Source organism: Microtus oregoni, unplaced genomic scaffold (assembly GCF_018167655.1).
Source record: "Microtus oregoni isolate MIOR12 unplaced genomic scaffold, Mior012 000003F_ref0000135, whole genome shotgun sequence".
NCBI classification, from domain to species: domain Eukaryota; kingdom Metazoa; phylum Chordata; class Mammalia; order Rodentia; family Cricetidae; genus Microtus; species Microtus oregoni.
The window spans coordinates 13,773,294-13,797,529 of record NW_024543062.1 but is presented as its reverse complement, the minus strand read 5'-3'; the positions used below and the strand labels follow the sequence as shown (position 1 = coordinate 13,797,529).

General features: G+C 42.5%; 2 protein-coding genes across 6 annotated transcripts in view; one reads left to right on the top strand and one right to left on the bottom strand.

Moving 5' to 3' along the window:
- Rabgef1 (RAB guanine nucleotide exchange factor 1) overlaps positions 1–24,236 on the top strand; it is a 53,718-nt gene that overhangs the window by 2,425 nt on the left and 27,057 nt on the right. For all 5 annotated transcript variants that reach the window (XM_041648285.1, XM_041648281.1, XM_041648282.1 and 2 more), the window contains exon 2: positions 20,625–20,810. In XM_041648285.1, coding sequence (XP_041504219.1) covers positions 20,632–20,810 — 179 coding nt within the window. In that variant the 5' untranslated portion in view covers positions 20,625–20,631. The remainder of the gene's footprint in view (positions 1–20,624; positions 20,811–24,236) is intronic.
- Positions 19,865–20,601, bottom strand: LOC121445914 (eukaryotic translation initiation factor 1-like). The gene is made up of 2 exons (XM_041648088.1): positions 20,559–20,601; positions 19,865–20,277 (listed from the first exon to the last, which is right to left on the bottom strand). The coding sequence occupies exons 1-2, from the start codon at positions 20,599–20,601 to the stop codon at positions 19,865–19,867; spliced, it is 456 nt and encodes a 151-aa protein (XP_041504022.1).

Sequence of the window (24,236 nt, the reverse complement as noted above, 5' to 3'; positions counted from 1 at the left end):
ACATTTTCTAAAAAATCACTGGGCAGTGGTGGTGCATGCCTTTAATCCCAGCACTCAGGAGGCAGAGGCAGGCTGATCTCTGTGAGTTCGAGGCCAGCCTGGTCTACAAGAACTAGTTTCAGGACAGGCTCTAAAGCTACAGAGAAACCCTGTCTCGAAAATCATAAAACAAAAGCAAAAAAAAAAAAATACAAAGGTGAACAGTAAAAGTACTTGAAAGTGTAGAGTGTTTGCCTAGTTTGCAGCATGGTCCAGGGTTTGATCCCTAGCACTACAAAGAAACAAAAGTAGCAAAAATATTTCAGTATAATTTTATCATGGAGCACTGAGGATTAAAACACAAGTCAGCCTTGTCAAGTGTGGAAGGTGGAAGAAGGGATCAGGGAATACCTCCCTAGTGTCTTGAAGAATTTGTAACAATTCAGACCAACAATCTGGAGCAGGAATTTTGGAAGCAGGTGAATGTATAAGTGTTGGGGGAGCAGGGACTAGGAGAAGAGGCCACCCAACTATATGGAGTGGGTGTTGAAGGGATATGCAGGGCGGAGATGCCAGTTGGAGCTTTTCTGTGCTGGTGACAGGGCCAGGGAGGGCATGAAGCAAGGTCATCCTGCAGTTAAAGATAAACTTTAAGCAGCAGCTCTCATACAAAGGCTGTTGCTGTGTGGTTGAAGATGATTGTGTCCAATGTAGTGCTGGGTTAGGTACTGTTTTGCATAGCTGTCTTTTCTGGTCATTAAGTATTTGGGTTGAATTGTGTACTCATTTACTAAGATTGGCTCCATTATAAATATCCAATAACGGGAAATCTACTTTTATCTCTCCACTCTCAATTTATAGTGGACATTTATTGGTTCCAATAAGTACTTGCTGACTGCATGAGAACACTCCATGAACTTCTTCCAGTCTTTGGCTAGATACTATAGAATTTTAAATCTCGACTGTGTGCAGTTAAATCCTGGCACTCATTTTTATTGGCCATGAGATAAGCATCTCTAGTAGAGGTTATCTGTGCAGACAACACTTGCGTGTCAGTAGAAATGCTGCTAAATGGCTTTCTTAGTCTAATAATACAGTTACAACGCTAAAAAGGAGAGTTTTATGGAAATGGAATGGTTTGTGAATCTTAACCTGTGATCACCTTTAGCAGGCAACACTGAGAAGTAGTATGTACAGGAAAATTGACTTTTATCACACTGACTAATTTGTTTTTGTTTTTTGGGTTTTTTTATTTAGTTTTTTTTTTTGAGACAGTGTTTTTTGTTGTTTTGTTTTGTTTTTTGAGACAGGGTTTCTTTGTAGCCCTGGCTGTTCTGGAACTCACTCTGTAGACCAGGCTGGCCTTGAACTTATAGAGATCTGCCTGCCTCTGCCTTCCAGGTGCTGGAATTAAAGGTATGTGCCACCATGCCTGGCTTAACTGGTATTTTCTAATATTTGAATAAAGTTCCTAAAACGCTGTAAGAAGAGGCTGTGTAGAAGATTCCCTGAGCAGGACAGCCTGGCAGCTTAGTGAGACTGTCAGAATAGCAAAAGAAGACCTGCATTATCACTCAGTGGTGGGGCACTTGCCTGGCATGCTGGAGACTCTGATGGCTGCATTTATTTTTTTCAGTTATGTGTATGTGTGTATTTGTGTGTGGGTGTGAGTATGTGCACACAATGTGCGCTTAGAGACCAGAGTTGGAGGTTGCTGGGAATTAACCTTGGGTCCTCTGCAAGAGCAGTACTTTCTCTTAACCCCTGAGCTATCTCTCCAGCATCATGTCTGTTTTCAGAGATTTCTGGGTTTGGTTTTTGTTGTTTTGTTTTATCAAGACAGTGTTTCTCTGTAGCTTTGGTCCCTGTTCTGGAACTCACTCACAGAGATCTGCCTGCCACTGCTTCCTGAGTGCTGGGGTTAAAGACGAGATCCACCACCGCCCAGCAAGATTTCTGTTTTTAATGAAGCTCTTCCCACTGGAGTGGGAAGTATAACTTCAATGGTAAAGGAGAGTGCTTTTTCCTTATTTCTGTAACATACTTTACAGACTTTTGTTCTCCAGGGCAGCCGATGATTGTGATTATGATCAGTTAATTAGATGTAACAGACTCCTAAATTACAATCAGAGGGACAAGCATTGTTCCCTGAGTAGGAACCATAGGACACTACCTGTTGAGGTGGGGCTTCTTTGGCTGGTGTTCTTGGCAGGGGGTATTGGGTCGCCTGGAGCACCTGCTCTGCAAGTACTCTACCACTGGTTTACCTTCTCCTGAGGCATCAAATGATACAGAGGCGATTGTTAAAGGACCTGAAGCAGGAAAATAGCCAGAGCCTTGAGGGCTCTAACCTTAGGGAGTGTTGCAATGAGCGAACTGAGTAAAGTCGTGTTTTGTTTGTTTTGGAGACAGGGGCTTCCCGTGTACCTCTGGCTGTTGCATGTAGTAAGAACTGCGGGCCTCTTCCCACAGCCCGGCTAGCTTTACACCAGAAATAACAACACACAAATTGTATTCATTTAAACACTGCTTGGCCCATTAGCTCTAGCCCTTACTGGCTAATTCTGATATCCTGATCAACCCATCTCTAATGAACTGTGTAGCACCGGTCTTACCGGGAAAGATTCAGCATGTCTGACCTGGCGACTTGCTTCACTGCGTGCCTGCCTGGGAGAGGGGAGCATGGCCTCTGAGCTCACTTCCTCTTCCTCCCAGCATTCTGTTCTGTTTACTCCTCCCACCGATGTTTTAACCTATGAGGCCAAGCAGTTTCTTTATTACTTAACCAATGACCTTCCTCCATCAGTCGCGGAACTCCCTACCATGTGGACTGTGCCACCACACCAGGTTCTTAAGTAGAGTCTATGGATCACTTTTCAAACTAGTCTGCTGAGTTGTCATTCAATGTAATCATTGTAATTAAATTTATGGGTATTTTAAAATTAAATGTGGGGATTAAATTTTTTAAATGGGGTGGGGGCTGGAGAGATGGCCCAGTGGTTAAGAGCACTGACCGCTCTTGGAAAGAACCCAGGCTTGAATCCTAGCACCCACGTGGCAGCTCACAACCATCTGTAACTCTAGTCTCAGGGAATCTGGATGTCTTTGTAGTTTGTGATTTTAGCATGTACACAGGTAGCTCTGTGTTTTTTTTCTCTGATAAAAGTATTTATTTATATTAATTTACACTTCTGTAACCTAAAAAGTAACATTGGTTCTTTATATGAAAATTGTGCTGGTTTTATATTTTATTTTTATTCTTTTTGTTAGTTTGTTTGAGATAGGTCTTCACTTTGTAGTACTGATTGTGCTAGAACTCACTGTGTAGAACAGACTCACAGTAATCTGCCTGCTTCTGCCTCACTGGGATTAAAGGTCTATGCCACCATATACCTTTTTAAGTGTAAAAGTAATGCATTTCATATGACCTTACCATACATGTCTCATAATTTGGGGTATTTTTGCTTAGGATACATTTACTATTTTCTGTGTGTTTTCAAGCTAAAAATACATAATGACAATATTTTCTCTATAGCAGTGAATATAGAATTTTCTAATTTTAGGCATGCTGTTTGCTAGAGCAGTCCCCCCCCCCTTCCCGTTTAGATGGCACTTTGGAGCACAGTTTAAAGATGCTTTTAGAGATTGGACTCGAAACATTTATTAATGGAGGACACTCTCTTTGTATTATGCCGTAATTTTCTTAAGTAGACCCTATCTCTGGTACCACATCTTATTCCAGAAAGGATTCTTAATGACTTGTGAAGACTTGCCCAACCTGCTATTGCTAACATAGCAAGCAAGATGAGTGAGTGGATGAGTGATTTGGAGTAGGTGGAGAGTTAAGGTGGGATCAAGGACCAGCTCTGTACCCAATGCTTGGGCCCGAGTCTGAAGTTTCTGGCTGAAGGCTACAGAGGTGGCTGTGCTCCTCAGCAGCCAGTTGAGAAAGGAACAGAAAGGTTTAGTGACCTTGAAAGATAATCAGAAACTCCTCAGCTCTGCCCTTTAATTTCCGTGTGCTTTGGGAGGGCTGTGTGCTCTCTCCTGTCTTAGCTGAATTACTTCTGGCCTCATGTGATCCAAGAGTTTTGATCTTACCCTTCAATCAAGGGTCTGTTTTCACATGATCCAGTCTGCACGCTACCCTCAGAAGTAAAAATCAGCTTTTGCTTTGCTTTTGTGCTGTCTGGAAAGCACCTTCAGTAGATCTGTTTCGTGTTGTTGGGCAGTCAGAACTTCGTGTGTGCGTGTGTGTGTGTGTGTGTGTGTGTGTGCGTGTGTGTGTGTTATATAGAAAAGGCTGACAGGAACATGAGATTGACTGAAAGGATAGCAAAACCAGAGTGAGGATTCATTTCTAGAAGTAAGTTTTGAAATCCCAGCTTCAGCACAGATTGTTAGCTTGAAAAGCCCACTTGTAGGATTTATGTTTAAGGTGGAAACATAGCCACTCATCTTAGGTACATAGCCAGTAAGTCACTGCAGTTTGTTCTTTCAGTAATAATAGTTAGGATTTCTAGAGTGCCAGCATGGTTGGTGTGGCCAGGAGACTGTTCTTATTTACCCTTAGTAACAGTAGATGGGACCGTCCTTGCCTAAATACAGTTGTGTAATGTTGTGGCTCCTTAATTGCTTTTCCATCAACTTTTGACATTGTTTTTTAAATGTGTCCTGAAGAATGAATTGGACCAGTGACTGAAGATTTGACTATAATAAGGATAAAACAAGTGAGAATTCTAGAAACAGGACTGAAAGCTAATGAGATAGATTAACTAAGATCTATCACAGGGTCTGGTGTGCAGTGCAGTGATGCTGTATGTTCATAGTGTGCACAGACCTCTGGCCTTCATCTTCAGCAGTCCGTGGAAGAAAAGAAAGACAGGAAAAACCCGCTAAAGTTCTTTATTATTAGTGTCTTGAGATAATGTGCTTAGCTTCTATGTAGCAAATTAATTATGTTTCAGTCTTCAAACATTTTCTAGCCACTACAGTTGGAACCTAATGTGGCAATTGTGTAGTTTGTGAAGTTCAAATATTGTCTAGTCATGACTATATCACCTTTAATACTATTGAAGAGATTCAGATGGCAAAATTACTTTCACACCCATATGTTAACCACCGACTCTTCTGCAAAACTTTATGTTGTTACCTGCCCCACAAAATAGCATGCTTTGTGACAGAGACAGCGTTGAAATACCATATTTTAGCCATATATATATGTGCTAGGGATCAGACCCAGTACCTCATACTTTTTAGGCTGGTGCTGCACTGCACCCCCAGCCACACACACACATTAACGTCACATTTATTCCATTTCCCCTGTAATTTCTTTTTTTAGAAAATAAGTTTATTGTGTGTGTATATGGGTGTCTTGCTTGCATGTATGTGGATGCAGTGCCTGAGGAGGTCAGAAGATCCTCTGGAGTTGGGATTACAAGCAGTTGTGAGCTGCCATATGAGTGCTGGGAACAGAACCCAGGTCCTCTGCAAGATCAGGTAGTGCTCTTGCCATCAGGATGGCTCCACTAAGCCATCACTCAACCCTTCCAATAACTTTTTTATATATATTTACTTATTTATTTCTTATGTATACAATATTCTGTCTACATGCATGCCTGCAGGCCAGAAGAGGGCACTAGACCTCATTACAGATGGTTGTGAGCCACCATGTGGTTGCTGGGAATTGAACTCAGAACCTTTGGAAGAGCAGGCAATGCTCTTAACCACTGAGCCATCTCTCTAGCTCCCCACATTCTGGGTTTTGCCCTTTTGCTGGAGTCACCTCCTTTTATAATACTGTTCCCCGTTTTCCGGGATCTGGACCCTCCTAGTGAAGTACTTGAGAAGCTCTTTGGTGCATTTGGGATAGTGCCTTTAACACCAATAGTTCACACTGTTTCTAGCTTTCCATTTCCTAGCTGGAGATTGGCAGGTTTCTGTCGTACTCAGAAAAGGGCATCTCAACCTGTACGAGCACTTGTTGATCTTCAAGGACTTGGACTCACAACCACCTGTAACTGTAGTTCCAGAGAGCGTGTTGTCTTGTGGCCTCTGTGGGCACCAGGCACATACGTGGTACATAGACATACATGCAAACAAAACACCAATATGGATAAAATAAAAATAATTGAAAAAAAGAAAAAGGCACCCCCTCCTGGGGTCAGGAGCCGAGATGAGTGGCCTCACACCTGTGGTGCTTTCTTTATAGCCGTGGTATCCAAGGTGGCTCCCAGTAGCATCGCTTAGGACCTAGATAAACTCAGATTCTCACACTGTGACTTAGAAGTATATGAGAAAAGGTGAAATGGCTGAAGCAGAACTGAGTCAGATAGGACTGAAAACAACCCTCCTGGGGTGGAGATGCTCTATGTATCACAAAGTACTGCTACTCAGGTGGAGCCGAGTCTGTTTGCTTACACACTTGGCGAGCAATTGCCCATCTGAGTGCTGGCTGCTCCTCTGGAGAGTATTGAGGGAGGAGGTGCTGACTGGGCTAGCACAGCTGCATAACTGTGAGCCTTAGAAATGGCGCTCCAGAGCTCTAACTTTGTTCACGGGAGGAGAATGTGGCTGAGCAGAGCACAGCTGCCTGGAAGTCCTGAAGAATGCCTGCACTGGCTCTGCTCCCTCTAAATTGTGTGTCCCCCGGGATTGATTATCTTTGGACAGAGCAGTGTTTACATACTTTGTTTGGTAACAGTGAAATGGAAACCTGACGTCAGTTGTATACAAGAAGTACTGCTTTTAGAAGGAGTGCTTCAGGCAGGGAAGTTGATAAAACCTGTATACAGATTTGAAATGCCATGTGTTTATGTGATGGTGCCTTCATAACATAAAAGTTTGAGACCAGCTTGGTCTACAAGAGCTAGTTCCAGGACAGGCTCCAAAACCACAGAGAAACCCTGTCTCGAAAAACCAAAAAAAAAAAAAAAAAAGAAAAAGAAAAAAAAAAGGCTAAACGATCATTCAAAAAGAGCTCTTGCGAATCAAAGGGAAAATTTAGAGATAGAGACATAAAACCAGTGAATATCAGTGGTTAATTTATTTGAAGAAAGTACAGGTGGTAACAAATACCAATAACACGTAGGGTGCTGAGGAGAGGACTCAGCGGTTAAGAGCGCACACCGCCATCCCAGAGAACCTGTGGCTCCAGCCCCCTGGGACCCGATACCCTTTTGTGGCCTTCTTGAGCACCTGCACTCACGTGTGCGTGGACATCCCCCGCCCCCGCACATGTATCATCTAGTTAAAAATAAAATCTTTAAAGACAAATATCAATAACATTGGTTACATGTTGACTAGCAAAAATTAAAGTTTTCTAACGCTGTGTCAGAGGCTGTGGGAAGTAGGTTCCCTTACCCCGGGAGTGGGACGGCAGGCACCTTTCTGAGGCCCATTTGGAGGCCTGTGTCAGAATGTCAGGTGCATGCACTGGGACTTTCCACTTGTGTCAAGAAGGCTGCTCAGAGTTTGCAGAGAATCTGCCCGTGTCCTTGTCCTGCCAGCTGCCAACCAGTCTCAGGCTTTTTATTAGTACTGTCTCTCTCTATAAGAATATGCCTCATTGTCACATGTAAATGCTATTTTCCACTCTGTTTTTGCCCATCTATTTTGGTCACAGGTGAGGTCTTTAAAAACTAGATGGACGTTTGAATTTGTATATTCAAATTTTACTTCCTTTTTGATTTTCCTGTAGCTTCTAGGTATAGACGTTCCATAAATATATGTCTTTCATCTTTCTGTCTCTCTTGAAAGTTTTTAAGTTGTACCAGGTATGATGGTGGGCATCTTTAGTCCTATCATATGGGGGTCTAAGTTAGGAGGACTGCAGGCCAGCTTGGGTTACATAGTGTGACAAATTGGAAGCTTTGTCATGTCTTCCCTCATTACAAAAGAAAAAAGAGTCGGATGTGGTGGTGCACACCTTTAGTCCAGCAGAGGCAGGTGGATCCCTATGAGTTCATTAGTTATGTGCATATATTTTTATGTGTACCCATCGGTGCAGGTGCCCATGGAGTCCAGAGGGCACCAGATCCCCTGGAGCTGGAGTTATAAGCATTTTTGAGCCAAATATTGTGGATTTGGGGAACCAAATTCAGGTCCTCTGCAGCAGCAGTAAGAACATAATCTTATTGAGCCCTCTCTACAGCATCTTATTTTTATCTATCATCCATCCATCCATTTATTTATGGTTTTTGGAGACAGGGTTTCTCTGTGTGACAGCCCTGACTGCCCTGGAACTTGCTCTATAGACCAGAATCTCCTGGAACTCACAGAGATACGCTTGCCTCTGCCTTCCAAGTGCTGGCATTAAAGTCTTGTGCCAGCACCGCCGGCTTGTTTTTAATTTTTGAGACAAGTTTTCATATGACCCAGTACAGCCTGGACGTTCTGTTGTTGGGTTTCATGTGTGGGGGGTTTCATGTTTTGTCAGCATGTGTCACAACTTGCATGCGGTGCCTGTGGAGGCCAGAAGAGGGTATTAGATCCCTTGGAACTGGAACTGTGGGTGCAAGCTGCCATATGGCTGCTGGGAATCGAAACCAGGTCCTCAGCAAGAACAGCTAGTGATCTTTTTTTTTTATTGATATTTATTGAGCTCTACATTTTTCTCTGCTCCCCTCCCTGCATCTCCCTTCCCCCCTTCAACCCTCTCCCAAGGTCCCCATGCTCCCAATTTACTTGGGAGATCTTGTCTTTTTCTACTTTCCATGTAGATTAGATCTTTGTGAGTCTCTCTTAGTGTCCTCATTGTTGTCTAAATTCTCTGGGATTGTGCTTTGTAGGCTGGCTTTCTTTGCTTTATGTTTAAAAACCACCTATGAGTGAGTACATGTGATCATTGTCTTTGTGTGTCTGGGTTACCTCACTCGGTATGGTGTTTTCTAGCTCCATCCATTTTCCTGCAAAATTCAAGCTGTCATTTTTTTCTGCTGTGTAGTACTCCATTGTGTAAATGTACCACATTTTATTTATTCATTCTTCGATCAAGGGACATTAAGGTTGTTTCCAGGTTCTGGCTATGACAAACAAAGCTGCTATAAACATAGTTGAACACATGTCCTTGTGGCATCCTTTGGATATATACCCAAAAGTTGTATTACTGGGTCTTGAGGAAAGTTGTTTCCTTATTTTCTGAGAAATCGCCACACTGACATTCAAAGGGGTTGTACCAGCTTGCACTCCCACCAGCAAGGCAGAAGTGTTCCCTTTACTCCACAACCTCTCCAGCATAAGTTGTCATCAGTGTTTTTGACCTTGGCCATTCTTTCAGGTGTGAGATGGAATCTCAGAGTTGTTTTGATTTGCATTTCTCTGATGACTAAGGATGCTGAACATTTCCTGAAGAGTCTTTCAGCCATTTTAGATTCCTTTGTTGAGAGTTCTCTATTTAGGTCTGGACTCCATTTTTTTTATGGGATTATGTGTTCTTTTGGTGTTCAATTTCTCGAGTTCTTTGTATATTTTGGAGATCAGACCTCTGTCTGATGTGGGGTTAGTGAAGATCTTTTCCCATTCTGTAGACTGTCGTTTTGTCTTGTTGACCATGTCCTTTGCTTTACAGAAGCTTTTCAGTTTGATGAGGTCCCATTTATTAATTATTTCTCTTAGTGTCTGTGCTCCTAGGGTTCTATTTAGGAAGTAGTTAACTGAGCCACTGTGTTCAAGTGTACTTCCCACTTTCTCTTCTATAAGGTTCAGTGTGGCTGGCTTTATGTTGAGGTCGTTGATCCATTTGGACTTGAGTTTTGTGCATGGTGATAGATATGGGTCTATTTTCATTCTTCTACATGTTGATATCCAATTATGCCAGCACCACTTGTTAAATATGCTTTCTTTTTTTCCATTTGGTTTGAAGATGTATGGATTGATATCCTGGTCTTCTGTTCGATTCCATTGGTCCTCCTGTCTGTCCTTATGCCAATACCAGACTGTTTTCAGTACTGTAGCTCTGTAATAGGGTTTGAAGTCAGGGATTGTAATGCTTCCAGAAGTTCTTTTTCTGTACAGGATTGTTTTGGCTATCCTGGGCTTTTTGCTTTTCCATATGAAGTTAAGTACTGTTCTTTTGAGGTCTTTGAAGAATTTTGCTGGGCAATGCGTTGAATCTGTAGATTGCTTCTGGTAAGACTGCCATTTTTACTATGTTAATTCTGCCTACCCAAGAGCATGGGAGATCTTTGCACTTTCTGGTGTTTTCTTCAATTTCTTTCTTCAAAGATTTAAAGTCCTTGTCATACAAGTCTTCCACTTGTTTGGTTAGAATTACTCCAAGATATTTTATGTTATTTGTGGCTATTGTGAAGAGTGTTGATTCTCTGATTTCTTTCCCAGCCCTCTTATCATCTGTGTACAGGAGGGCTACTGACTTTTTCAAGTTAATCTTGTATCCTGCTACATTGCTGAGCAGCCAGTGATCTTAACCACTGAGCCATCTCTCTAGCCTCTTTAACAGGTCTTTCCAGTTATTTTGAGGGATGTCAGATTGCTGGCCGGTTATTTACAACATTCCTTTCCCCTTCCTTTAATATTATTTTTATGGCATATTAGGATTCATTTGGAGGTTTTGTACTTTTTAGTGATTTGTCTGTGTTAATTCTGTATTAACTAATTTGCAGGAAAAAAATTCAGAAAATTAATTTAGAAAATTAAAAACTATCCTGTGGAGTTTTTGCTTTGTTTTGTTTTTTTGTTTTTCGGGAGAGGATTTCTCTCTACCCTTGGCTGTCCTGGAACTCACTCTATAGACCAGGCTGGACTCAAACTCAGAAATCAATCTGCCTCTGCTTCCTCTGTGCTGAGATTAAAGCCTTGTGCCACCATCACCTAGCAAAACTGTCCTGTTTATTGTTTCTGGTGAAATATGGGATCATTTTTCAAGTTCCAAAAAGTTTTAAGAATTTTATTTTCATTTGTAGTAAATTTATAGATTTTGGAACCTATGTCATTACTAAAGCTTTATATGTATTTTATTCAGTGTCTCTTACTAGTTATAGCCTTACTATTAAAGCTTTCTTCATTTTTATTTTTATCTTTTGTAGTCCAGGCTGATCTTGAATGTGGACTCCTCCTACCTCAAGCTCTTAAGTACAAGGAGTATAGGCATATCTTTCACCATCTCTTATATATCAGTAATTTTTACATCAGCTACATAACTTTTTTATTATAATATTTCCTAGGTGTTTTTACATATTGATGTTACTGTAAGATTTTATATATTATATCATGATATTATTATATAATATATAATTAATATATCTCATTATATATCTGTTATTCAGCAATTATTGGAGTTCCGTAGATTTCATATACACATATCTCACTTGTTTCTTAAACGTGGGTTCATAAAATTTAGTTTTTTCAAGATTAATTTATTAAGTGGGGGAGATGGTGGCACGGGCCTTTAGTTCCAGTACTTGGGATGCTGAGGCAGGTGGATCTCTGAGTTAGTCTACAGAGTTCCAGGACAGTCAGGGCTACATAGAGAAATCCTGTCTAGAAAAACCAAAAGAGAAAAAAAATACTCAATAGTGTTTCTTCATTCAGTCTCTGAGCTATATACTGCCTGTGTTAAGCACTAAGATCCACAGAGCTTTTGCTTATGGTAGTAGCCCAGGTATCTGCCAGTATTAAGAATATTTGTTGATCCAGTGAGTAAACACTATAGAGTATGTGGCTGGATATGGTGGTTCACACCTATAATGCCGGTACTCAGGAGCTTGAGGCAGGAGAATTGCTATGAGTTTAACATCAGTATAGATCTCAGAGTGGGACCCTATGTCAGAAAACTAAAACAACAGAAAAGAAGCTATCGACTCTCAGCTATACTATTTCACATCCCCTCGGAATGTACAGGAATGCTGTTGGTAGTATCGGTGCTTGTTTGTGTCACTCTGATAGGTGTGAGTGGTGCCTCACGCTGGTGGAGTTTTGGTTTGTTTTTTGGCACTGCTGGGATCAAGCCCAGGACCTTGAGCAAATAGGCAAGTGTTCTACCACTGAGCTACACCCCTAGCCTTATCTCCTGACTATGGATGGGAATGGCTTTCTGTGGACTGCTTGCTGGAAATGTTAAGGACAGTGAAGGACTGGAGCTTTTGCCCCGCTTATAAGTAGCAAATAAGCCTGCCAAAGTTGACAGATGCAGGCAGAAGACCTGAGACTCCTGTATCAGGAACAAAGGAACCCACCACCCAGGATATCAGCAGAATAGGCTTTATGTACAGTGTACCTTTGCCCCACAAGTCCCATGAAGGCAGAGTCACAGCTAAGGGGTTCAAGATTAAGGAACTCAGATTTCATGACTTTTGTTAGCTTATTGACTTTTATGGGGACGGACATGGTATACTCATTCGAATGCATGGTAAATAGCCTCTCCTCTTGTTCTGAAAAAGAACACTTTGATCTCTTTTCTTTTTACATTTCCAGTTATATTTTGTATATGTTTGTGGATGCATCTATATCATACTGTATGTGTGGAGGTCAGCGGATAACTTGTTGGAGTTCATTCTCTCCTTCCACCATTTCAGACCCTGGGCAGCAAGCTCTACCTGCTGAGTCGTCTTGCCAGCCCTAGCCCATACAGAGTCTCATTGAGTAGCTCAGGTTAGCCTGAAACCTACTGTGTAGCCCAGGCTGCCCTTGAGTCCATGATCCTACCTACTGCCTCAGTCTGTACAGTACTTGGATGACCCCAATACCTGGACAGAAAGTTCTTTCTTTCTCCTTCCTTCCTTCCTTCCTTCCTTCCCTCCCTCCCTCCCTCCCTCTCTCTCTCTCTCTCTTTTTGTTTTTCTCTGGGTAATAGCTCTGGCTGTTCTGGAAGTGACTTTGTAGACCAGGCTGGCCTCAAACTCATAGAGACCCACCTGCCACTGCTTCCTGAATGCTGGAATTCAAGGTGTGTACCACCATTGCCCAGCTTAGAAAGTTCTTTCTTGAGAGTTGCCTCAGCAGTTTTTCCTGTAATTTTTGTTTACTAGGGGCTTGTCTTTCCTTTTTATTTTCTGTCCAGGATACTGGATTTAGTTGTTCTGCTCTCTGTTATACTCCCACAAGTATCCCCACATTGGCACCACCTAGGAGAAGCACAGCCAGAAGAGACCGAGTTTGGCTCCTGCTCTAGCCATTGCTGCAAATGCACAGGGTTGTTTGTCCCTGTGGCTTAAGAAAAGGGAATGGCAGTAAAGTAGGGGCTGGAGAGAGAGCTCAGTCAGGAAAGTACCTGGGGAGGCCCACTTGTAATCTCAGCACTGAGGAAGTAGAAGGGCCCCTGAGGCTCAGTGGCCAGTCAGCCTAGCCTAATTGGTGGGAGACCCTGCCTTTTTGGGGGGGGGGGCAGAATCCTGAGGGATGACACTTGAGGTTGACCTCTGGCCTCCATGTGAGTACATGCACATACCCCCTACCCACCCACCCACCACCAGACACAGTAGAGGAGAAGGGTTTCCCTTGTGCCTTTCTCCTGCTTAGCCAGAACTTGAACTTTTCCTGCGTTTCAGGACTAGGGAAATGGCTCTCTCTCTGAGGGTTTGGTTTTCTCCCATACATATTCATTCATTCTCATTTTCTCTTTCTTTCTCTGCCTCTCTGCTCTTCTCCCTTATCCCCTTCCCCTTCCCCCCCATAACCCTCCCCACACACGCACACACGCACACACTTTTGAGCATCCCCAGAAGAGTGTTCAGTGTGCCCTCTCTATCTTTGCAGCTCACGTGGCAGTCAGGTCTTTTTCTCTGCATCCACTCATCTCTGTGGTCTGCTTTTGGTTTTGGGTTATGCCTGACTTCCTTCTGAGGTTTACCTAGTGTCTGCATACCTAAATATTCAACCAGAGGGTGAGGTTGTGCTCAAACCTCTCTGGCTAGTAGGGCTTTGGTTCTGAGCGGCAGAACCCGTGTATATAGAGACAACATGAGGTGGCTCCAGAAAACATACGATGGTCTGAAATCTGAGTGCATGCTTTGGCACATACACAGATCCACTAGTCGGGTGCGAGTTTCATCTCTTTTTTGTGTATGGTGTATGTATATGTTCATATGAGTGTGTAGATAGGTACACGTGTGTGGAAGCCAGAGGTCAAAGTCGGCTAGACTACCTTCTTCAATTGCTGTTCTCCTTATTTTTTTTTAAATATTTTTATTTGTCAGATGTGCTGGCACACATTTTTATTTTCAGAACCTAGGAGGCAGAGGCAGGCAGATCTCTGAATTGGAGGCCAGCCTGCCTGGACTACATGCCATCCAGAGCTATATAATACAACCCTGTATAAAAGTTTTAAAAATTAGTTACTTAGTATGGGTGAGTGTGCTTGTCACCACATACTTGTGGAGTTCAGAGGACTTTAGGAGTTGGTTCTTCCCTTGCACCATGTGGGTTAGAGGGATAGGATTCAGGTTATCAGTGTTGGCAGCCAGCACCTTTACCTGCTGAGTCATCTTACCAGTCCACCTTAACTTTTGAGTCAGGGTCCCTCACTGAACTATCAAACTCCATAAGGATCCTCTTCGATGCCCATCTTCCTCTTGAAGTAGATTGGTGCTGCCAGGAGCAGAGTGTCTCATTGTCATGAAAAACCCTAAGTTATTAAAACATTAAAGGCCATATTCTGCAGTCTTTGAAAGATATGAGGAATGTCTATCTAACTGAAATGTATCTCTATATATCTAGAAAATCTAACTCACCATTCATTTCGGCTAATCTGACTGACTAGCAAGCTCCAGGAGGCTGTCTGTATGCCAAGCGCTGAATAACAGGTACAGAGCATTGTCATTCCAGCGTTTAGGTGTTGCTGGGGATTGAACTCAGGTCTTTCTGCTTGTGTAACATTACCTTATCTACTGAGCCATCCATCTCCCCAGCCCCAGTTTTAACCAATCTTTACAGTTGTTTTTGAATATTGTCTTCATTGTGCTATAAGTATCCCGCCATTTTAACCAAACACATGAGATAAGAACTTACAAGAAGGCTGGGCAGTGGTGGCACACGCCTTTAATCCCAGCACTCAGGAGGCAGAGGCAGGTAAACCTCTGTGAGTTCGAGGCCAGCCTGGTCTACAAGAGCTAGTTCCAGGACAGGCTCTAAAGCCACAGAGAAACCCTGTCTCGAAAAACCAAAAAAAAAAAAAAAGAATTTACAAGAAGTAAAGGTTAGGTTTGTTCATTCATTCTTTCAGACAGGGTCTTTCTATGTAGCCTAGGCTGACCTTGAGCTCTTGACACCTCCCAGAGGTCGTAGCTAAGATCACTTCAGAGTTGAGCTGCTGAAACTGGTACCCGAAACATTCTGATTAGTTTAGATGGTTTATTTTTTTTTAAGATTTATTTATTTATTTATTTATTTATTTATTTATTATGTATACAACATTCTGCCTCGATGTATGCCTGCCGCCAGAGGAGGGCGCCAGATCTCAGTACAGATGGTTGTGAGCCACCATGTGGTTGCTGGGAATTGAACTCAGGACCTCTGGAAGAGCAGCCAGTGCTCTTAACCTCTGAGCCATCTCTCCAGCCCCTAGTTTAGATGGTTTATATTCCTGAGTTTATGTTAAGAATTTACACAATGAATGTGGAAGCACTGCTAGTACCTGATCTCTGCCCTTGTTTTTTCTACTTCTGACTTTGTGCTGAACTACCTTTTGAACCATTTGGGGAAAATAGCTAACATTCACAATTACTGGTAATAGTAAAAGGAAAAACTTTTTTTTTAAATATTTATTTATTTATTATGTATACAATATTTGTCTGTGTGTATGTCTGCAGGCCAGAAGAGGGCACCAGACCTCATTACAGATGGTTGTGAGCCACCATGTGGTTGCCGGGAATTGAACTCAGGAACTTTGGAAGAGCAGGCAATGCTCTTAACCACTGAGCCATCTCTCCAGCCCCAAGGAAAAACTTTTTAAAATTATTTGTTTTATTGTTGTTATTTTTATCTTCTGCATGTCTGGGTGACCTTCACATGAGTTCTTTGTACCCCTGGGGTCAGGGTTCCAGGCAGTTTTAAACTCCTTGATATGGGTACTGTGTGTGTTTGTGTGTGTGTGCGCGCGCGTGCATGCACACATACATTCTTACATGCACCCATGTGAGTACAGATTCCCGCTGAGGCTAACAAAAGGGTATCAGATCCCCTGGAATTGGAGTTATGGGCAGTTCTGAACTGTCCAACATGGATGCTGGGAACCTAACTTGGGCCTCTGTAAAAGCAGTAAACATTCTTAACTATTGAGCCAGATTCTCTGCTTTAAAAAAAAAAATGCGTGCAGATAGGTGAATTTGGACAAGCAGTTTCGGATAGATAGTATAGTAGAAAAATGTAATCTTACCTGGGCGTGAACCCCTTCTCTGTTGCTGGTTTTTAGTAGAGTTTGAATACTCTTGTTCCTTCAGAAGTTAAAGGTCATCCTTGGCAGCATAGCAGGTGCGATGCTGCCTAAGCTACATAGTAAGACCCTGTCGGATGGATGAACAAACAAACCTACCTGTCCTTTTAAGTTGTTTATTATCATCTGTTTGGTTACAGTGATGGAGTGACACATTCTCCGTCAGTGACTTGAAGGTTTATTATTATTAGTGTGTGCATGTGTGTGTGTGACTGAACTCCATCATGCTTGTGGAGTTCAGAGAACAGCGTGGAGAATTGGTTAATAATTCCTTCCATTTTTTTTTAAATATTTATTTATTTATTATGTATACAATATTCTGTCTGTGTGTATGCCTGAAAGCCAGAAGAGGGCACTAGACCTCATTACAGATGGTTGTGAGCCACCATGTGGTTGCTGGGAATTGAACTCAAGACCTTTGGAAGAGCAGGGAATGCTCTTAACCACTGAGCCATCTCTCCAGCTCCAATTCCTTCCATTTTTATGTGGTTTACTAGTATTGAACTCAGGTCATCAGGTTTTTGCTGAACCATCATGCCCACCCTATAGTGATGCTATAGTAATTGTCACATGTTTGGGGGCAATAGCACATACATTTAAAAATATGCCAATCAGGTCATCTCCCTCCAGAAGAGCACCAATAGCTGCTTTCTAGAAGCACTGATCTGAACTCTAAGGAGTGTTTGAGAATCAGATCAGTGGACTTGTGTCAGAGAGAGCCACAGTAGCAGGGCTTCCTCACCCCTGCAGAGAGGGTGTACTCTTGCGAGCAGATGCTTTACATGGCTCCTTTGGTAGGCAGCTAACTATGTACCAACCGAGCCATGATGTCCCTGCCTACACTGCTTCTCCTTGGAGGTGGCTCTGATGTTATGTGGCTGTCAATATGTTTAATCATTTTTTTAATTTATTAGGCAAATATCTTTCCTTAAAAAGTTCTTATGTGAGCTGAGTGGTGGTGGCACATGCCTTTAGTCCTAGCACTTGGGAGGCAGAGGCAGATGGTTCTCTGTGAGTTCAAGGCCAGCCTAGTCTACAAAGCAAGTTCCCGGACAGCTACGGCTGTTATACCCTGTCTCAAAAGAAAAAAAAGTTCTTATGTGTATTGGTGGTTTGCTTGCGTGTATGTCTGTGCACCACATGTGTACCTGGTAACCATGGAGAGCTGCCGTGTGGGTGCTGGGAGTGTAACCCAGGTCCTCTGGAAGAGCAGCCAGGTGCTCTTAACTCCTGAGCCCCCTCTCCTGCCACATGGAGATACTTTCCTATCCTTCTGAAGCCCTCAGTTTGTGCTGAAAGAAAAGCTTATTCACTATGGAAAGGGAGCAGTAGAAACAGTGTATCCTTAGAATAGATAGAGCTTTGACAAAGCAAAAGTATAGCCAATGGTTCTAGGTTATTCTTCCCTTGATGCCTCTCTCACTCATCATTTTCCTTCATATATTCTTAATAAATCTGCCTTTACTCTGCTCAAAAATTTAAAAAAATTTCTCAGCTGAGGCATAAGCATGATTAATTAGTATGGAAAACAGTGATCCTACCGAAATTTTTGTGCAGATGTGTGAGTTTGGACAAGCAGGTGCAGATATTATAGTAGAAAAAAGTTGTAATCTTGTCTGGGTATGAACACCTTCCCTGTTACTTGTTTTTAGTAGTTTATATACTTTTGTGTTCTTCTAGTACTGTGGATTGAACACAACCTCCCACACCCTAGGCAAGTACTCTACTGTTGAGGTAGATCCTTAACCCTCTCTTTACATTTCTTTTTAACATTTAAAAATTATTTATTTACTTTTATTCATTCATTTACTTAATAGTCTATGTGTAGGGTTGGGTCGGGCACATGCCACTGTTTGTGGAGGCCAGAGGACAACTTTAAGGAATTGTGTCTTCTACCATGTGAGCCCCTTACCCATGGAGCCATCCTGCCAACCCATGTACTAAATTTTTTTTTTTTTTTGATTTTGAGACAAGGTCTCTGTTGCCATAGCTGTCTTAGAATTTTCTGTGTAGACCAGAGTGGCCTCAAACTCAAGAGATTTGCCTGCCTATCCCTCCCTAGTACTGGGATTACAGGCCTATCCACTATACCTGGCTTTTTAATTTTATTTTTTTAAGATAAAGTCTTGTGGGGGCCCTTGTAATTGTCATGGCAGGTAGGGAAACAAACCTCAAAAAGATGAAAATGACAACTCAGTTTAGCCCGACTTACTCAGCCAGGCTAGATCAAACTTTGGGAATCTGGTACCAGGTGATTTATTGCCAGCATATAAAAACAAGTAACAGTACAGTTTGGGAACTCAACTCAAAGTGCATGTTACTTTTTCCTAGAAGATGGGTTCTAGAGATAGGCTACCTGTGCTAGCTTAAGGGCCTAGGGAAGGATCTGGTATGTCTCAGTCATACAGGTCGTTTGGGCTGTTAGCCGTCTCTGGTCCTGATTGTGGGAGCTTGGGGAGGCCCTAGGCTATATGTGTGTGTGATATATATATGGGCCATTTAGACTATTACCTACCTTTGGTCCTGGTTGTGGGAGCTTGATATGACCTGGCCCTACAGATAACACAGATTACTAGGTTGTTAATCACCTCCAATTCCCAGCCTTATAGTTGGGAAAACAGGTTATATAAAATGGGCAGGTTGTCTTTGGTGCCTACACCTCTTTACATTCCTACTAAGAGTACAGAAGGGTTCTGATTTCTTTATATTCCTATCAACAACACCTCCAATTTGTGTGTGTGTGTGTGTGTGTGTGTGTGTGTGTGTGTGTGTGTGTGTTTAAGGGGGCTTTCCTACTAATGTGAAATGATGTTGGCCATTATACAAAGTATGTTTTATTAATTTTGTTTATGTGTAAGTGTGTGCCACAGCACATGTGAGGAGGCCAGTAGACAGCTTTCGGGAGTTGTCTCTCCATCTCCTATGTAGGTCCCAGGGATCAAACTCAGGTAATCAGTCATGGTGGCGGGAATCTTTAGCTGCTGGGTCATCTTTTCAGACTATGATGATGATGAAGATGATGTGCTCTTTTGTTACAAGATCTTGCTCTCTGTTGGCCATTTTTATTTCTCTTCTGGAGAGTTGCCTATTCTACTTCTTTGTCTATCTTGTTGGGTTGTCAATGTTCTGGGTTTTACCTTTTTTTGTAGAGGTTAAAAATGTCTTCTCTCATTCTGTAGGCTGCCCCTTTACTCTGCTGATTGCTTTGTTTGCTGTGCAGATGTTTTCAAGTTTGCTGTCATCCTATTAGTCTGTTTTTGTTGCTTCTATTACCTGTGCTTTGGTTATTGACGAAGTCCTTGCCAGCTTTTCCTCTAGGAGTTTAAAACTTTATGCTTAGGTCTTTAATCCAGTATTAGTCTCTCTCTCTCTTTTTAGCTCTTTTCAGTTTATTGCATGAAGGAGTTACGATAGTCCAAGTTAAAAGTGGACCCCAAATGGTTACATTATACAAGCTGTGAGGTTTTTAAACTTGTGACAAGGGATGGGAGGGAAATTCTACTCATTGCAAGGAAATCCTCTCTTAAGCTTTAGAGTCCAAGCACTTAAAACCCATGAAATCTTCATCTGATCATCCTTAGCCAGTCCAATCTCTATTAGGAACTGACATATGTTCTTGCACTGGTCACCCTGTAGCTGAATTACTTCTCCATGTTCTGGATGCTCAATTACAGTACCATTGCAGGCAAATTTCTTCTTAAACGCCTTCACTAGTTTCTTTTTATCGTAATCATCAGCGATCCCTTGGACAGTGGTAAGGGTCTTCCTGCCGTTTCTCTGTTGAATTCTTACATGGATATAATGCTCAGTGCCAGCAGGAAGCAGGTCATCATCCTTACTTGCATCAGCAAAGGGGTTGAAAGAGTGGAGGTTCTGATACGATACTGTTCCTTTTCCTCGGTGGAAACGGCCTGCAGAAGGACAAGGGGGACGGGGGGACGGGGGGGGGGGGGAACCGTAGGGAAGCGAGGGGACTCGAGGGGGAGGCAGCTGAGTCCTCGGCAGCGGCTCAGTGACTGGGTCTCTTGAGGTGCACTGTGTTTTTCAGGCCATCAGATTAAAGTCTTTCTTTAGTATGATTCTGCTTGAACTTTCTATGTTATACTTTGGGCTTTGCACACTGTCTTCCTTTCCTCTCTTCTTCCTTTCTCCCCTATGGCTTGAAGATCTTGACTCACTTGAATTTTTCTACATGAGTGTTGTATTTTAGTAATATGATACGAGTTAATTTCCATTCTTTCTCACTTCTTTTTATCAGGAAGAAGATGAGCCTAAAGTCTGAACGCCGGGGAATTCATGTGGATCAATCTGAGCTCTTGTGTAAGAAAGGATGTGGTTACTATGGGAACCCTGCCTGGCAGGGTTTCTGCTCCAAGTGCTGGAGAGAGGAGTACCACAAGGCCCGGCAGAAGCAGATCCAAGAGGACTGGGAACTGGCAGAAAGGTAAAAGGACCTCACTGGCTGGCTGGAGGTGGGTATGGCTACCAGTGACATAACCAGGTACAAGGTCCTGTCATTGCTTAGCCATGCTTTTCTTCTGTCAAGAGCTATCAGCAGGTCAGCTCATCATCAAGAGAAGATTCTTTCTGCTCTCTGGTCAACACTTACTAAATCTCTTTTAGTGGATTCTCCATTTTGTGTTTGTTGATTTTCCATTTGAGTGTGCTATTCTTACCTCTTATGAAGGCAAGCATCCTTTGTGGTGAAGATGAGTGATATGCTGCCTCCAGGGCTCGGCAGGTGGCTCTCAAGAATTGCTTTCCTCATTCTTCTGACTTACCCACAGTAGTCAGTACTAGTTAGTTTATGTACATGGTCCTGAAATTGTGACCATTTGATTTTTCTTGTGAAACCAGATTACTCTGAAGTAGCTGTGTCATCTCTAAACACAAGTATGACAAAGATTAAAAGATAGAAGTGCTGGTAAGGGGCTGGAGAGATGGCTCAGAGGTTAAGAGCACTAGCTGCTCTTCCAAAGGTCTTGAGTTCAGTTCCCAAGAACCATATGGTGGCTCACAACCATCTGTAATGAGATCTGGTGCTCTCTTCTGGCCTACAGGGACACATGGAGGCAGAACATTGTACACATAATAAATAAATCATTAGGGAAAAAAAGCAAAACAAACTAAATGGTCTGTAACTTGTAATTCAGTCATCCTCCACATAGGTTTTGTAAAACAGTGCAGTGGGTGCCAGGCGATAGTGGTGCATGCCTTTAATCCCAGCACTTGGGAGGCAGGTGGATCTTTGTGAGTTCAAGGCTGACCTGGTCTACAGAGCAAGTTCAGGACAGCCAGGGATGGTGCTGGTGTGTTCAGGGGCTTGGAAAATGCCAGGAGGAAAGCCTACCCTTTGCCATGACATCCTGTAGACTGGTAATATGGTCAAACCAAACGCTAGCTTTTGCTGCTTTTCCTTGTCTAGTCACTTAATATTTGTTGTATAACTGCTCTGTTCACGTTCTCGTCTGTGGTGGGTGAACTCAGAGAATTATGGCCTGTGATCTTAACTGTGGAGCCATCTCTAGCCTCTTAAATTTTATATAGCTACTTGCATTAGTGCAAAAGTATAGCTATTAACAGGGTAACTTCTTGGGTTTATAATCTTTATGGGTTTGCTTCACTGAAGCAGATGAACAAGGCAAGTAGTGATTCCTGGACACTCCGTGATACAAGCAGGGGCAGAAGGCAGGAGAACATGTCCTGATCACTCAAAATGAACTGAATTTATTTAGGAAACAGCAAGTTGCCACTCTCTAAATGGATATAAAGACTGTATTTCCTGAGTCCTGAGAGAATCCTTTAAATTACATCCACAGAAGAAAATATTCCCCATTGTATGCAAGCAAGAGAAGTCAAAAATAAAACATTTTTATTTAAGTAAAAAAAAAATAATAATCTTTATGGGTTCTTTGCCCCACAATGAATTCCCGAATGATAGTTGGTTTGCAGTCAGAGTTCCTCATCATCTGGAGACCATTATATCCAGCACACAGTCAATCTCATCATCAATGATCCTCCTGTCTCTGCCTTCCAAGTGCTGGGGCTACAAGTGTAAGCCACTATGCCTGACTAGAAGCCACACTTTATGTCTATAATTTCCTGTTGAAAACTGTCCTTTCGCTTAGTAGACTCCTAGTCATCTTGTAGACCTGCCCCTAGTGTTACCACTGTAGACCCTTAGACCTCTCCTCTGGTGGAGTTTTTCCATCCTGTGTTCCAAGAGCACTTGCTTAACACTCTGCTCTAGAAAGTGTCCCTCTCAATTAGGGAAAAGAGCTACATCATCCCATCCCTAATTTTCAATGCTGATTACTGAACCTCATGCTTGCTGGGCATGTACTCTACCTCTGAGCTACATCCATCACAGCAAGACCATTTCCTTCTTTGTTTATGAAAGGTCCCTCCCTCCCTCCCTCCCTCCCTCCATTCCTTCATTTATTGTGATTTTCCTAGACAGGGTTTTTCTGTATAACAGTCCTGGCTGTCCTGGCATCTGCTTTGTAGACCAGGCTGGCCTCGAATTCACAGAGATCCGCCTGCCTCTGCCTCCTGAGTGCTGGGATTAAAGGTGTGTGCTACCACTGCCCAACCATGAAAGCTTTTTTAAAAAAAAGATTTATTGTTTTATTAATATAAAGTTTTGCTTACATGTATGTATGTGTGCCTGGTGCCTATGGAATTCAGAAAAGGTCATTTGATTCCCCTGGAACTGGAGTTACAGATGTTTGTGAGCCACCATGTGGGGTGCTGTGAATTGAATTTAGGTTCTCTGAAAGAAAAAGTACTCTAAACAACTGAGCTGTCTCTCCTATTGTCCAACACCACTGATGGATTCAGTTTTTATTTGTGAGTGTATGACATGTGTATGGGGACCTGCAGAAGCCAGAAGCAGTAGTCAGATTCCCTGAAGCTGGAGTTACAGGTGAATGTGAGTTTCCTGACATGGGCTCTGGGAACTGAATTTGGGTCTTCTGCAAGAGCAGCAAGTGTTCTTAACTTCTGAGTCATCTTTCCAGCCTGCTTTTATCTTTTAAATAATATATATTACATATATACATTTATGCATATGTGTATATGTACAGACACACGTATATATGCAATGTATACACACACAGAGATAACTTATTTTTATTTTTAATTAATGTGCATATGTGTATTGTGTTTCTGTGTATTTGCATGTGAGAGCAAGCGCCTGAGGAGGCCAGGGCCATCAGATTCCCTGTGAGTTGCTAGATGTGGGTGCTAGGAATTGTACTCAGGTCCTCTGCAAGCCAGTATGTGCTCTTAACTGCTGAGACATCGCTCCAACTCCATAACATACATACATTTCATAATCTTTTTTTAAAAAAATATTTATTTATTTACTTATTATGTATACAATATTCTGTTTGTTTGTATGCCTGAAGGCCAGAAGAGGGCACCAGACCTCACAACACAGGTGGTTGTGAGCCACCATGTGGTTGCTGGGAATTGAACTCAGGACCTTTGGAAGAGCAGTCAGTGCTCTTAACCACTGAGCCATCTCTCCAGCCCACGTTTCATAATCTTTATAATTTAAAAATTATCTACCTGTGTGTCTGTCTAGTTTTGTGAGAGGGGTTGTCTCCATATATAGAGGTCAGAGGTTCTCTCTTTCTGCTTTATGAGTTTTGGGGATTGAATTCAGGTCATCAGGGTTGGTGGCACGAGCCTTTTTATCTGACCTACTGAACTACCTTGTTGGCCGATGTTTTGAGGCAGGCTCTTTCTTGTCTCCCAAGCTGACCTCAAACTTACTGTGTCAAGGATGACCCTGGACTTTACCCCCCAAGCGTGTGCCACCGTGTAGGCAGTGAGGGGACGAGCGCAGAACTCTGTGAGTGTTGGG